Raw genomic sequence first — 16,204 nt, 5'->3', positions numbered from 1 at the left:
TGTTGTGTCACATATTGAATAGTTTCTTCTTCTGCTGGTCGCATAATGGAACTAAGATCCGGCTAGTCAGGCCTTTAAGCTGTGTTGTTTTGTAACGGCCGGGATAGTAATATAGCCGGATTGGTTAAACCAAAACACATCACTAGGAAACTTATAATGCATAGAGTTTCATGACTCGTTCAAGTCTCGTAGAAGATAGCACAAATGGGAACCAGAAATAAAAACAAAACAACAAAACAAAAACCTAGAGAAAAGGGTGAGTGGGTTACTTACTTAATTAGTGAATAGAAGCTTGAGAGATGCAATCCCTTACAAAGAAGGGTTTTAGTCATGGCCCTTGTGGTGTTTATCCTTCTTCTTGTTCTTCTTCTCATCATCACTATCGTGATGGTCCTTCTCCTTCTTCTTCTTTTTCTCATCATGATCGTCTTTCTTCTTCTTCTTCTTCTTTTCATCATCATCATCATAGTCCATTTTCTTCTTCTTCTTCTCATCATAATCATCATGTTGGTCCTTCTCCTTCTTCTTCTTCTTTTCATCATCATCATCATAGTCCTTTTTCTTCTTCTTCTTCTCATCATAATCATCATGTTGGTCCTTGTCCTTCTTCTTCTTTTTCTTCTCATCATCATCATGATGATGGTCCTTGTCCTTCTTCTTTTTCTCATCATAACCATCATCATGATAGTCCTTTTTCTTCTTCTTTTCATCATCATGATGATGGTCCTTCTCCTTCTTCTTCTTCTTTTCCTCATCATAACCATCATCATGATGGTCGTTGTGGTGCTTGTATTGGTCCTTCTCCTTCTTCTTTTTCTTCTTCTCATCATCGTCAGAGACATTACCATCCTTTTTCTTATCCTTCTTCATGTTCTTCTCATCACCAGGGTCCTTCCCACTCTGCAACATTTAAATAACAATTAGAGCCAGAGAGGATATATTAATATTCATCCAAAACCTTTACGTTGCAATTTCAATAAAAAAAAGTCAATCACTCAGCAAAACAAGAAAATTAAAGAAACCTTCAAAGTGTGTTCTCTCAGGCCAAGATATCAACAAATAAAACAATAATAATTCACTATGAGATTCTATATTCCATATATATATTCCAATTTTCAAACTTTAACACAATCTAGATGCAAAAAGATTATATTACTTTACTAAATGAACTTACATATTTTGTGTGGCTGTGCTCCAACTCAGGTGGTGTACGGCCATACTCAACCTCCGTTCTTCCGCCATATCCGGAATCAGGTTTCCTTCCACCGTACTCACCTTCAACGTGAACGCCTCCGTGACCTCCGGGTCGGGTTTTGGGTCGGGCATAGCTACTGTACTCGGTGTTGAGAGCCTGGTCGCCATAAGCAGCAGGCTCATGGCTAGAAGAAAACACGGGCCGCTGATATTCGAAGGCGTCGCCGGAGCGAGAGGAGAGAGGGTAACAAGTCTCGTCCGACGGCGGGACTGAGCGACCGTACGTCACGGTGATGTCATAGCCTCCGCTATACGGCGTCGGATCGTAGTCGTTGAATTCATCAACTTCATCGTCGTCTTTGGTGTAGTACGGCATCGTTTAAGCGTCTCCTTCTTCTTCTCCTCCTCTCTGACTATTACAATGTTGCTCAGTTTGTGTTTTGTCTGTTTACTTGGCCACCATTATGCGGAAAAGTCAATGCTGCCACGTGGCTTTCTACCTTTGTTGACTAAGTCAACGTATCGTTTATTGTATCAAAAATTAAATCAAGTTGCAAACCCGGTCAGACCGTAAATTTGAATCTTTGTTACAAACAACTTTTACTATTTCACGCTACTACTATAGATTTCATTTTTTAATATAAATTTCTATATTTTATATATATTTTAAAAAAAAATTCTAATATAATTTTTATTCGTACTTTGTTGTTATATTATAGTTGATTGAATTATATTGGCTCGAAAATATATCAACCAAAAAAGAATCGATTTTGGCGTTTGATGAAAAGTTTTAAATTAACAAATAAACACATATGGACTGGGTGCTTCGGACTGGGTTAAATAATACAATTCACGAGCTACGGGTGAATTTTACAAATACATGAAAATACAGGGAGGTTTTTAGAAATAACAAGAAGTAACATAACAAGACGAAGAAACTATAAAAGAACAGAACACAGATGGTGATCAAACAACACGACACATACAAACCGAGTTAAAGCTGTCTCCTTTCTCACCAATCGTATATCCCCACCGTGGCCCCGCCGCGAATACAATGCAACTAGAGTTTGTCGGACACTGTCACTAGAGAGAGAAGATAGAAGAAGAGTTTCAATTATGGAGACGATTAGAATGGTGAAGGTTACGCAAGACGGTTCCGGAGACTACCTCTCCGTCCAAGACGCAGTCGACTCGGTGCCTCTCGGAAACACGTGTCGTACCGTGATCCGTCTCTCACCGGGGATTTACCGACAGCCTGTGTACGTGCCCAAGAGAAAAAACTTCATCACTTTCGCCGGAATCTCCCCGGAGATCACCGTCATCACTTGGAACAACACCGCTTCGAAGATCGAGCATCACCAGGTTTTTTTTCTTTTCTGAAAACCTTTCTATTCTTGGCAAAAGCACGTGTATCACTCTGATTGGTTTGTTTGTCAGGCGTCGAGAGTCATAGGGACGGGAACGTTTGGGTGCGGGAGTGTTATTGTCGAAGGTGAAGACTTTATTGCAGAGAATGTTACTTTTGAGAACTCTGCTTCTGAGGTAAATGTATAAACTCTGTACCTTTAAAATTCTAAATGAAATTCCGTACTGTAATGTAAAAACTCTATTTTTTTCTTCTTTTAAAATAGAGTAATTATGTATTCGAAAGTATTGTAATAGAGTTGTAGTCTATTCCAATCAGAAAAATATAATGATGAACAGAAAATAAATAAATGAAGTAAAATTTACTTTTTATTTTATTATAAAGTGAAAAGTGGAATAGGATTAGATCAATTTTTACTACAAATTTCATCTGATTCCGACAAAAGTTTACAACTTGTTTCATCAGTTTTGTATGGTTCTTTTACTTCTTATATATGCATAGGGATCAGGACAAGCTGTGGCGATTAGAGTCACTGCAGACCGTTGTGCCTTTTATAACTGTCGCTTTCTCGGCTGGCAGGTTCGTTTCTTTATTCAGACAACTTCAAAATGTTATTGTTCTTTAGGTCTCTTTAACGTTATGTACTTGTTAAGTTTAGATGTGTGCTTTATTGCAAACGGTGAAGTGCAGGATACGTTATATTTGCATCATGGGAAACAATATTTGAAAGACTGCTACGTTGAGGGAAGTGTGGATTTCATATTTGGGAACAGCACAGCGCTCTTGGAACACTGCCATATCCACTGCAAATCTCAGGGTTTTATTACAGCACAAAGCCGAAAATCGTGTCAGGAATCAACTGGTTACGTGTTCCTAAGGTCTGTTTTTGTTTATGTTTATTTGGTATGTATTCTAATATTCATCCAAGGGAGCTCAGTTTCTACATACTTTGTTGTAGATGTGTGATCACTGGGAATGGTGAGAGTGGGTATATGTATCTGGGAAGGCCATGGGGACCGTTTGGGAGGGTGGTGCTTGCGTACACTTACATGGATGGGTGTATCAGAAATGATGGTTGGCATAACTGGGGAAACGCTGAGAATGAGAGAAGTGCTTGCTTTTATGAGTACAGGTACATACTGTAACAAGTTGCAGTAAAAAACATTAGGTTGGTTATTTAATACTGTTTTTTTGATGGAAAAACCTCAGGTGCTTTGGTCCTGGTAGCTGTTCGGCCGGACGTGTTACGTGGTCGAGAGAACTGATGGATGAAGAAGCGGGACACTTTCTGCATCATAGTTTTGTGGATCCAGATCAGGACCGGCCTTGGTTGTGTCTGAGAATGGGAGTGAAAACACCATATTCTGCGTAGAATACTTGTTGTAATTGAACTTGGAATATTATCTTTGTCATTTGTCAAAGTGAATAAATGCACACACCAAAACCAAAAAAAGTTGCAAATTATCTTTTGATTGTTTTCTTCTTGTTTAAGCGTTGGTTATCAAAACTACACCGATGATAATTATCAAAATGGGCGTTTGGTCTAGTGGTATGATTCTCGCTTAGGGTGCGAGAGGTCCCGAGTTCAATTCTCGGAACGCCCCTTGTTTTTCTCTTTTTATCCACTGACTACTCGATTTATACTGGAAGAGTATCTTCCTCTTTCTCATTGTGTGTTTCAGATTCATTTTATAATTCGTGAATGAATTCAAAGCGAAAAGGTATCACAGACGATATAAAAGGACCGAGTGATTTTTCTTGATTTATTAAAAACATTGTACAAAATTAACATGATCCATGACATAATGAACTTCTAATCATCATCGTTCTTACTTCTTACATAACACTAGGATAAGACCCGCGCCTTGCGCGGGATTAAGTTATTATTTTTATTATATTTTGGAGAATGAAACAATAGTTTGGCTTCATTTGGATTACGGGTGTTCAATCCGAATATCGGGTTGGTTTCGGTTCGGTTCAGTTTTTTTCGGTATTTGGTTAGTAAAATATAACTACTATTCTAAATCCATATTTACTTTGATTTTAATCTTTCACATACTTTTGAAAGATTTCAACTGGACGACTAAATTGATCAGCCAATCTTATTGCTTTAAATCATTAGTGTTTATATATATATATATTATTTAGTTTGAATATTTATTAAATAAAAATTCATATGCGTTATATTTTATGATCATTTGTAACTTATTATAACAAAAAAATAATCTATTCATCACAAAATTTTCAGAGTGGGAATATTCAAATTTCTAATAATATATAGACGTTTTGAAAAATTCAAATATAACATATAAGAAAAAATATAAATGTTTTTATTATATATTTAATGTGATTTTTTAATATCTTTCAATAATATAAAATTAAAAAAAAGAACTAAGATACCAAAATTGTTATCAAATATTTATTATTCATAATAATTAATTTTCATATATACGTTAATCATATTAGGTAATTTCGTAGCTTCTAATTAAGGAAAGTGCAAAAAAAATTTGGTAGATTATTTATCAATTCGATAGTTAGTTTAATAAAAAATATAATGTAAGTCAAGATGGACCAACCTATTTTTCTAAGAATAGTATATTTTATATAGTCATTTATTAAATGAGAATTTATAATCATACAGTTCTATGATCATTCATATCATTTTATAACTGAATATTTAAATCATCGATAACAAAATTTTCAATGTGAAATCTTTAATAAGTTTATAATTTATAAATGTTTTTGAAAATTCATTGAAAGTTTTAATATTAAAATATTTATGTAATCTTATGGTATATAGTATAATCTATATATATATATAAATATATATGTTTTATTATTAAATGATATTTTTTACTCATATGGTTTTAAAATAATGTGTATCTTCTTATAATATTAAATAAAAGTTCATATTAATACAATTTTATGATCATTTGTAACTTATTATGACAAAAAAAATAATCTATTGATCACAAAATTTTCAGAGTGGGGATCTTCAAATTTCTAATAATTTATAGACGTTTTGAAAAATTCAAAATATAACATATAAGAAAAATTATAAATGTTTTTATTATATATTTAATGTGATTTTTAAATATATTTTAATAATATAAAATTAAAAAAAGAACTAAGATACAAAAATTGTTATCAAATATTTATTATTCATTATAATTAATTTTCACATATACGTTAATCATATTAGGTAATTTCGTAGCTTTTATTTAAGGAAAGTGCAAAACATTTTTTGGTACGTTATTTATCAATTCGATAGTTAGTTTAATAAAAAGTGTAATATAAGTTAAGATGGACCAACCTATTTTTCTAGGAATAGTATATTTTGTATAGTTATTTATTAAATAAGAATTTATAATCATACGGTTCTATGATCGTTCATATCGTTTTATAACAAAATATTTAAATCATCGATAACAAAATTTTCAATCTGAAATCTTTAATAAGTTTATAATTTATAAATGTTCTTGAAAATTCATTGAAAGTTTTAATATTAAAATATTTATGTAATCTTATGGTATATAGTGTTTAATATATATATATATATTTATTTTATTATTAAATGATATTTTTTACTCATATGGTTTTAAAATCATGTGTATCTTCTTATAATAAAAATGTTAAACCATTGATCATTAATTTTTAACATAATAATTTTAATAGTTTTAGTCATTTATTGTCGTTTTTAAAAATTCAAAATATAACATATACGAAAAAATCTAAATTTTATTTTTATAGCTAATTTGATTGTTTAATTTATTTTAATAATATAAAATTAAACAAAAAATGATGGAGGAGATATACATTGTTATCAAATCTTTATTATTAAACTCATTAATTGTCATATATATATTAGTCATTTATGGTAATTCCGTAGGTTTTATTTAAGGAAAGAAAATATTATATCATATCATTATATCATATAGTTTGACCAACTTATATATCTAACAACATATAAAAATCGAATGTGGACCTACTTATTTTTCAATTGAATGTAATTGACTACCTAATTGAGTGCCACCTATGCATTGGGGCCTCTTTTAATTAATACAAAATTGAGGTTACATCTTTTCAAATGTTTCTCAATTAATATATAAGGGATTTATATTTATTATCATCACATATATATTACTTTATTAAGGTTTTTTTTGTCAAAGTATTACTTTATTAATTATATTGGTTATTTCAACAAGTAGGAAAAGGAATACCACAAAACCCTAAGGCCAAGTGAGCTTCAGGGGAAGTAGCGAACTTTCTTAAAGTTGGATTCTTTATGAAATCACAATAACATGGTTGCTGTGCTTTCAGTGTTCCGCAACACTGTGCAGATGGCTTAGTTTTATCAAATAATTCTGGCCAGCATCCTGTGAGATCAATCGTAGTGCATGGTGGTTTAGTAGATTCTACGACCACTCTTGATTCGATCTGAGGCGGAGATGATACGAGGACTACGACAAAGGCGATGAATACTAATAGTGTTGTACTCTTCATGTCTTGTGACTTTCTATCCACTTCCGATGCTATTCTTTTTATTTTTTTTCTTCTCTATCGTAAAGAGTACACTTTGAGATTCTGAGTTGTGTTTAACTAGGATGATGACATTATTATATATAGATATGAACTTGTAACTGACAAAACACATGTCAGATTTTGTAATGTTGTGGATTCTGTCTCAATGTTTTTTTGATAAGAGAAAAGAAATTAAAAAAATTAGTATCAAAATTAATGATGGAAACGAGATCTTCTTACTAAGAAAACCTTAGAATATCCTCATTGTTCTGTCAACAAAGATATCTAGTAAATATCATACTAATAGTTTTAATTTAATTTTGTTAATAATTAAATTTTAATCCATAAAATAAAACTCAAGTTACTGAACTAATAATGAAATTACACGTGTTAAATGGGTATCTTATTTTTTGTTGGGTCTCTCATATGAAATTACATTCCTCATTTCCTTTTTGTTTTTCTTTTTGTTGAAAAACTCATCTAAAAGATTTACAATGAGGATATTGTTGCCTTCACAGTCGTCACTCCTAACCAAATAAATTACATTTGTAAATGAACTTTAATTTTATATTTATACTAGTCACAACAAAATCTCCCAGGAAATATTTTAAACTAAATTCTACATTGTAAACAATTCAGTTAAACATTTTCACTAATATTTTTTTTGGTAAAAATGTAAAGATATTATTACCAAATTTTAAGTTTTTGACAGAAACACTACAAGAAAACAGCGGTATTCTGACGGACGTTCCGACGGAAAATGAATTCCTCGGAATATACCGAGGCATTTCCGAGGCAATTCCGAGGAAACACAAAATTTTGCTTCCTCGGAATTCCGTCGGAATATTCCGACGGAATTCCGAGGAAAATTCATTTCGTCGGAATATTCCGACGGAATACCGAGGAAACTAGTATTCCTCGGAAAAAACCGATGAATTCCGAGGAAATATTATAGACGTTAGAGAGCCGTTGGAGAGCCGTTGGGGGATTTTAAAAATTCCGAGGAAATTCCGACGAACTAGCCGTTTGCATCGGAATTCCGTCGGAATTTCCTCGGACCGTCGGCAGGATTTCAACTATAAATACAAGCACCCCTCTTCCTCTTCATTCACACCATATCTTCATCCTCCCTCTCACTTTCTTTACACACGAATTTGATTCATAAAAAACATGTCTTCTTCAAATTATTTTCGTTCTTGGATCGATCGACCTCATTTGGATCCGAACACGAGATTGCTTACGGAAGAATACCAACAAGGTATAACCGAATTCATGGGGTTAGTTCACCGACAACCGGAAGCAAAAACAGGTATGTTAAGATGTCCTTGCTCTAATTGTAAAAATAAAAAAGTTATTAAAGAATGGGATGTTTGGACTCATTTATATTTGAGTGGGTTTACACGAAGTTACAAAATTTGGTATCATCATGGAGAAACTGATTATGAACTTGGTAGTACTAGCGAACCTCAGCCAGCGGTTAGATTAGAAGATCCAATTAGAACGGATGTAGATTACGGTGTAGGTACTGAGCAGATGGTAAATGATCATTTTAGAGGGGAAGATTTACCCAATGCCGAAGCTAGGAGATTTTATGATATGTTGGATGCTGGAAAGCAACCATTGTACGAAGGTTGCAGAGATGGTCATTCAGCTTTATCATCTGCTACAAGATTGATGGGCATTAAGACGGATTATAATTTGGCTGAAGACTGTGTGGATGCGATTGCTGATTATGTAAAAGGTATTCTACCCGAAGATAATGTAGCTCCTGGCTCATACTACGAGGTTCAGAAACTCGTAGCTGGTCTTGGTTTATCGTATCAGGTAATAGATGTATGCAGAGACAACTGCATGATTTATTGGAGGGCGGATGAACAGCGGGTTTCATGCAAATTTTGTGGGAAGCCTCGTTATAAAGATACGAGTGGAAGAGTTCCAGTACCATATAAAAGGATGTGGTATTTGCCTTTGACGGAAAGGTTGCAGAGGCTGTATCTGTCTGAACGCACAGCGCAACCAATGAGATGGCATGCGGAGCACTCAACAGATGGTGAGATCAGACATCCTTCAGATGCAAAAGCGTGGAAGCATTTCCAATCAAAGTATCCCGACTTTGCGTATGAGAGAAGAAATGTCTACCTTGGATTATGTACTGATGGTTTCAGCCCGTTTGGCAAGAGTGGAAGACAGTATTCTCTATGGCCAGTCATTCTTACACCATACAACCTACCCCCAAACTTGTGCTTGCGACGAGAGTTTTTGTTTCTCTCGATTCTCGTTCCCGGACCAGAGCATCCTAAGAGATCACTTGATGTGTTTCTTCAGCCACTAATATATGAGTTGCAACAACTATGGACTCAAGGTGCTGAAACATACGATGTTTCGTATAAAGAAAACTTTCAAATGCGGGCAGTACTAATGTGGACAATAAGTGATTTTCCAGCATATGGTATGTTATCTGGATGGACAACGCATGGAAGGCTATCATGTCCATATTGTCAAGATAACACTGATGCTTTCCAACTAAAACACGGAAGGAAAACGTGTTGGTTTGACTGTCACAGGAGATTTCTACCACCAGATCATCCATATCGTAGAAGTAGGAATTTGTTTACGAAGAACAAGAGGGTGTTTGACAGTCCACCTCCGGAAATTCGTGGGAAAGATTTGAAGACACAACTTAGAGATTTTGGTGCAGAAAGGACGCCAGACGTCGGTGGACATGAGCATTTTCCGGTAGATGGTGTTGGAAACCTACATAACTGGCACAAAAAAAGTATTTTTTGGGATCTGCCATACTGGGAGGATCATCTACTAAGGCATAATTTAGATGTCATGCATATCGAGAAGAACTTTTTTGACAATCTCATGAACACGATCCTTAATGTTCAAGGTAAAACAAAGGATAATTTGAAGTCAAGACTGGATTTAGTCGATATATGTGCTCGTTCAGAACTTCATGTTGATGAGAGTGGTAGGGCTCCTTTTCCCATATACCGACTTGATGCAGCGGGAAAGGATGCGTTCTTTGATTGGATTTCAAACGATGTGGAATTTCCAGACGGTTACGCATCTAATTTGCGTAACTGTATCGACAGAAAGGAAGGAAAGTTTACTGGCTTGAAAAGCCATGATTGCCATGTAATGATGCAGCGTCTCCTTCCGTTTGCCTTCAAGGAACTATTACCACGAAATGTTCATGAAGCAATTGCAGGGATAAGTGGTTTCTTCCGCGATTTATGCACAAGATCAGTGACTCTTGAAGGTATTGAAAATTTGAAGACTAACATAGCTGTGATTCAGTGCAACCTTGAGAAGATATTTCCTCCCTCATTTTTTGATGTTATGGAGCATCTTGTTATTCACCTGGTAAGAGAATTGGAACTTGGTGGTCCTGTGCAGTATAGATGGATGTATCTGTATGAGCGGTATATGTTCCATTTGAAGAAGATGGTGAAAAATTTAAGTAGGGTGGAAGGGTCTATAGTCGCACAGATGATCAATGAAGAAACTTCAAACTTTGCCGAGTACTACTTTCCAGCAGAAGTTCAGACCAAAAACAGAAGACCTGCTCGGCATGATGATAGAGGCGAACGGGCAACATATCATTGGAAGGTTCCAGACATTTTCACAGACGTTGGACGACTTAGCGGAAAACCAAAGGACCGTCGACTTACTGATCAGGAGCGCAGTCATTTGCAAACATATTTACTCACCAACTGCGAAGATGTTCTTCAATATGAAAGGATTTTCATGGCAGAAAAGCGGTTAGAATATAGATACGCCACAGAGGACGAACTAGAAGAAATGAAGCAGAGAGAATTTGGTGGATGGATGTTTACTTATGTGAGTGATGGTTTGGCCAGAGGTGAAACATTTGACGATTGGATACGCGAGATGGTCGTTGGACCAAACTTTGTTGTGAAGTCATATCCGAGATTTTGTACTCGAGGATATGCATTCACAACTCAGAAGAGGAGACGTTCGAGTACGACTTACGATGCTGGTGTTTGTTCTGCATCAGGAGATGATGTATACTACGGACACATAAATGAGATTTTGGAAATCAAGTATTTGGGCATGGTTGGATTGCGCTGTACTGTTTTCTATTGTGACTGGCACGACAACACTCCAGATCGAGGTGTGAGAACAGATGCATTTGGTGTTACATCAGTAAATTCAAGACGGAAGCTGCAATATTATGATCCTTTCATTCTTGCTTCTCAGGCCGATCAGGTTTGTTATATCAAGTACCCCCGGGTAAGGAACAGAGATGATCCATGGGTTACTGTTACAAGACTCAACCCGAGAGGCCGAGTTCAGGGAAGTTCTGAGCTGGAAGACCCACTACAACCAAGCACATCCGGCAACTTAAGTGCAGCAGAAGATTTAGGTGGAGTTGGCCTTGTAGTCGATTTAACTGACTTCGGAGAAGAAGCCGCCGTTCACGTAGAGGATGAACCAGTGATTGGAGAGTTTCACCAAGATCCAGATTCAGATTCATCTGGTGATGACGACTCGGAAACAGACTAGCGTCGACCTTTTTTTTTTTTTTTTTTTTAAGGAAAATTCCGAGGAAATTCCGAGGACAGATAGGTTTTCCTCGGAATTTCCTCGGAATAGATCTTCTCGATTGAAAACCCCAAGTTCCTCGGAATTCCCTCGGAAAATTCCGAGGAAATTCCGAGGAACTCTTTATGTTCGTCGGCATTTCCTCGGAAAATTCCGAGGAAATTCCGAGGAGATGGGGATTTGATTATAGATTCTTTTTCCTCGGAATCTCCTCGGTATATTCCGAGGAAATGCCGACGAACATAAGGATTTCCTCGGAATCTCCTCGGTATATTCCGAGGAAATTCCGAGGAACTGGGGGTTTTAAATCGAAAACAACGTTTTACGGATTGAATAACACGTATATAACCTTCATTAAGTGTCATAACCAGATTATGATGTTTGGAACTATGAACTTTGGTGTTTTATCCAATAACAAACACTTTTACGATTGCATGAACGAAAACCACACAACATAAGAGAAACACTTATACACTTTAATAAATGGTAAAGGGAATACTTACAATTATTTTTGAAATTGTGTTATTTCATGGTTTATGATCATCTATACAAAGAATCCTCAATGGTATGCATTATAATTGTATAAGAAATGAAATACGGCGAAAATAATCGATGTTTTAAAACCCCAAACCCTGGTTCCTCAGAAATTCCTCGGAGATTACCGAGGGTATTCCGAGGAATCATTGTTCGTCGGAATATTTTCATTTAACCGGGTAAACCAAGCCGCCAAATATTTCGGGAAAATTGAATCAAAGAATTCCGAGGAAATTCCGACGGAAATATTAAATATTTCCGAGGAAATTCCGACGGATAGTTTCCGTCGGACGCCTCATAATATTAGGGCGAGCCCGATCTTCTTCCCCATTTCTCTCTTTCTCTCCGCGCCGCTGAGCCTCTCCTCTCGCGATTTCCGGCGACTCCACCGTTCTCTCTCGCGTTTTTCCGGCGAATCTCCCCTAATCCTCCCCCATAATCATGTAAGAACCCTATCCCACTCTTTTAGGTTAGATTTGTATGGTTTTTAAGTAGATTTGATGATTTTGGAATGAGATTTATAGATTTTGTTAGGGTGAATGGTAGATTTGTGTAAAATCGAGTTTGATTATGTATTTCACTTGATTTGAATTTTTTTTTTAGTTTTTATTAATTTTGTGGTTATAAAAATCGAATTTGAAATTATATATATATATTGAAAACGTTTTTTGTATATAAAATCTATTTTTTGCATTTTAAATTCATTTATATATTTATTAAACATTTTTAAAATCTATAAAACTTTTTTTAAGATTAAAAATCATTTATATAATATTTAAAAACATTTTTTTTGTATTTTATATGTAAAATATAAATTTCTATATTTATTAAACATTTTTAATATTATGAAAACTATTTTTGTAATTATTTAACATTTTAAACATTTTTAAAACTATTTTTCGTAATTATTATGTTTTTGGGATTTATTTAAACTATTTTTAAAATTTTTAAACTATTTTTTATTTATTAAAACTTTTTTTATTTAAACTGTTTTTTTTAATTAAAATTATTAGAACTAATTTTTAAATATGTTTTTTTTTAATTTACAGGTCTAATGATGATCAGATCCGGCCTCGCCAGCGTCGTAGCCGGGGTGGTATGGGGAGCCAGTCTCGGGGTTCTTCCAGCCATGTTCAGGATTCCGTTTCGCCCCACAGCTCATACCATACATCTCCCTCTCCATTACTCGCTCCTGCTGCTCCCGCTCCCGCTGCTGCACCCGCTCCTGGTCCCGCTGCTGCACCCGGTCCTCTGGGAGTGATGAGGGTTGCGGAGTTGGTTCGACAGCCCGGTCGTGACCATCTTCCCTATCTCACTGAGTATCCACATGGACATGGTCAAACATGGTAATTTAAACTTTTATTTTTTAAACTATTTTTTATTTAAACTATTTTTTTATTAATAATTTTTTTTTATTAGGTTCAACCGATCCGGGAACGGGATCAGCGCATGGATCAACCGTATGATGTACTCGGCCCTCGACAGCGGACATCCGACTTTCACTCACTTCCCTGTCGAGAAGCAGCATCTGTGGTTTCAGCAGTTTGCGGTAAGTATTCTAATTTTTAAATTATATTTTTTATATTATTAAAACTATTTTTTGTAATTATTAAACTATTTTCTATATTTATTAGACATTTTAAATATTATTAAAACTTATTTTTGTAATTATTAAACTAATTTCTATATTTATTAGACATTTTAAATATTATTAAAACTTATTTTGGTAATTATTAAATTATTTTTTTAATTATTAAACTATTTTTTATTTATTAAAACGACGATTTTTGTAATTATTAAACTATTATATTTTTGTGCTTAAAAACTATTTTTAAACTATTTCAGCAAGAATTCAACTGGAATGCCGATGATACGCTCTCTATCTATCACCATTTTGTCCATAAAGTTATGGACAACTATGGGAAGCAGATGTACGAGTGGAAGAAGAAGTGGGAAGTAAACAAGGTAGTTTTTAATTTATTAACAATTTTTAATTTATTAAACTATTTTTAAAATTATTAAACTTTTTTTTTTAAATTAAAAGGTCCCAAAGTCGATGAACGACACGGTCTGGAAGGAGTTGTGTGCGCATTGGGATAAAGAAGAGACGAAAGAAACTTCTTCCACCAACTCCAACAACCGCAGGAGCGACCGTAAAGGAAAGGGCATCTACAAGCATAACTTGGGTGCTCAATCTATTGCCACTCTGGCGGATCGCATGGTAAGCTCAACCGCTTTTTCTTCAATTATTTAAGTTTCAGAATTTTATTTTTTTGCATTTTCAAATTTCTAATGTTTGTCTAATTTATTTTTTTTCAAGGCGGAAGAAAATGAAGGCCACCCAGTTGATGATCTCGCCCTTATGAAAAGGGCGTATACCAACAAGAAGACCGGCCAGATTGATGATGGTCTTGTGAGGGACGTGGTCGACCTGGTCCAAACTCAGGTGTATGACGAAGTGTCTCAGCTTCAAACCGATGATGACGATTCGACGGCCTCGACCAACTTGTCTCGGGTTCGAATCAACGAAATCGTTGAATCGGTAAGTTTTTTTTTTTAAAAGTTCAATTTAATTATTTCTTGATTTTTATTTTATCATCAATTTAAATTATCTAAACTTGGTTATTTATATTTCAGTCGGTTCCAAAGAAAAAGGGACGTTTGGTCGGTTTGGGTCGTCGCTCCCGGTCGGCTGCTCCTTCTTCTGCACCACATGCGTATGTTGATCCAGAAGTTCTTACGGCTCAGCTGAAGGACAAGGATGATCGGATATCTGCGTTGGAGACTCAGATGGCAGCTCAACAGGCGGGCTATGAGACCCAGAAGAGGCTGAACGAGCAGATGATGGAGATGATGAAGAGGATGTACCCGAACGAGACGTTCCCGAACATTCAAGACCCGTAGTTTTTTTTTTTCCAAAAACTCTGAATGTTTTATTTAAATTTGAATATTATCTACTATGTTTTATTTTATGTTTTATTCAATTTTAATTTTAAATTTTAAAAATTTTAATTTTAAAAATAAAATTAATTTTAAAAAAAAATAAATTTTTTAAAAAATAAATTTTTTCAAAATTCCGAGGGAATGGAGTTCCTCGGAAAATTCCGAGGAACTTTCTCCCCTCGGCAAATTCCGACGAACTTTAAGTTCCTCGGAATTTTCTGAGGGAAAAAGTTCCTCGGAATGTTCCTCGGTATTTTCCGATAAACATTCCGAGGAATATTTCGTCGAAACTTCCGAGGATTGGGCCATCGGAATTTCCTCGGTATTTTCCGAGGAACCTTCCGACGAACTTTGTGTCCTCAGAGTATCCTCGGAATTTTGTTTCCTCGGAATTCCGTCGGAAAATTCCGACGGAATTCCGAGGAATTATGAATTTCCGAGGAGTTATTTCCGAGGACTTTTTTCGTCGGTATGTTCTCGGAATAGCGTTATTCCGACGACATACCGACGATTTTTTCCCTCAGTATCCCGATGTTTTCTTGTAGTGAAATTATAAAGGTTAACGAGAAACAGAGAAAAACAAATAAAATTCTACACACAACTTCAATCTAGTTAAAGCGGGACAGACAGATACAACAACTACAACCGCTATCCTGAGACTCGACCAAGTCCACACAACAGCTTGCTGCAAAAGAATGAGCAAAGTTCAACCGAGAGTCGGAACCCTGGTAATTTTGGCCTCTCTGGTGATTTGCTCTTAAAGATAATGGCCCATACGAGAACAGCTCGCCGAGGCTCTATAGCACAAGCCGACAAAGACAGACAAGCAACGCAGGGGCCAAACACACCCGACGTAACCAAAACCGAGCATTTATTAGCCCGAAAACGGCCTATGCATGATGCCACTCCGAGCAAAACAGGGCTGCAACCTCTGTACTCTCCAGACCGAGCTCAACCTGCACACAATTGTCACGCACACCACCATAAAGAGTTCAAACAAACCCACGTGATGTTGGGATGTGAAGGAAGACCGAGCGTTAGGAAGTGGTAGTCAATGACCCGAGAACTGTGAAT

General features: G+C 35.5%; 2 protein-coding genes and 1 non-coding gene across 3 annotated transcripts; 2 read left to right on the top strand and 1 right to left on the bottom strand.

Moving 5' to 3' along the window:
- Positions 1-112: 112 nt before the first annotated feature.
- Positions 113-1,881, bottom strand: LOC106434560 (uncharacterized protein At5g39570-like). Its single transcript, XM_013875425.3, has 2 exons — positions 1,175-1,881; positions 113-900 (listed from the first exon to the last, which is right to left on the bottom strand). The coding sequence occupies exons 1-2, from the start codon at positions 1,568-1,570 to the stop codon at positions 325-327; spliced, it is 972 nt and encodes a 323-aa protein (XP_013730879.1). The 5' UTR covers positions 1,571-1,881; the 3' UTR covers positions 113-324.
- A 287-nt stretch (positions 1,882-2,168) lies between these two features.
- Positions 2,169-4,032, top strand: LOC106434564 (pectinesterase 31-like). The gene is made up of 6 exons (XM_013875430.3): positions 2,169-2,556; positions 2,632-2,736; positions 3,062-3,139; positions 3,251-3,438; positions 3,519-3,692; positions 3,770-4,032. Exons 1-6 carry the CDS (start codon positions 2,311-2,313, stop codon positions 3,930-3,932), a joined length of 954 nt encoding a protein of 317 aa, XP_013730884.1. The 5' UTR covers positions 2,169-2,310; the 3' UTR covers positions 3,933-4,032.
- Positions 4,033-4,092: 60 nt separating this feature from the next.
- TRNAP-AGG lies at positions 4,093-4,164 on the top strand. The gene has a single exon. It is a non-coding gene; the product is annotated as a tRNA-Pro (tRNA).
- The last annotated feature ends 12,040 nt before the right edge of the window (positions 4,165-16,204 follow it).

The sequence above is a fragment of the Brassica napus genome, unplaced genomic scaffold, assembly GCF_020379485.1.
Source record: "Brassica napus cultivar Da-Ae unplaced genomic scaffold, Da-Ae ScsIHWf_382;HRSCAF=603, whole genome shotgun sequence".
Taxonomy (NCBI): domain Eukaryota; kingdom Viridiplantae; phylum Streptophyta; class Magnoliopsida; order Brassicales; family Brassicaceae; genus Brassica; species Brassica napus.
The sequence above is the reverse complement of the archived record's forward strand: the minus strand, read 5'-3'. Positions and strand labels throughout refer to the sequence as shown.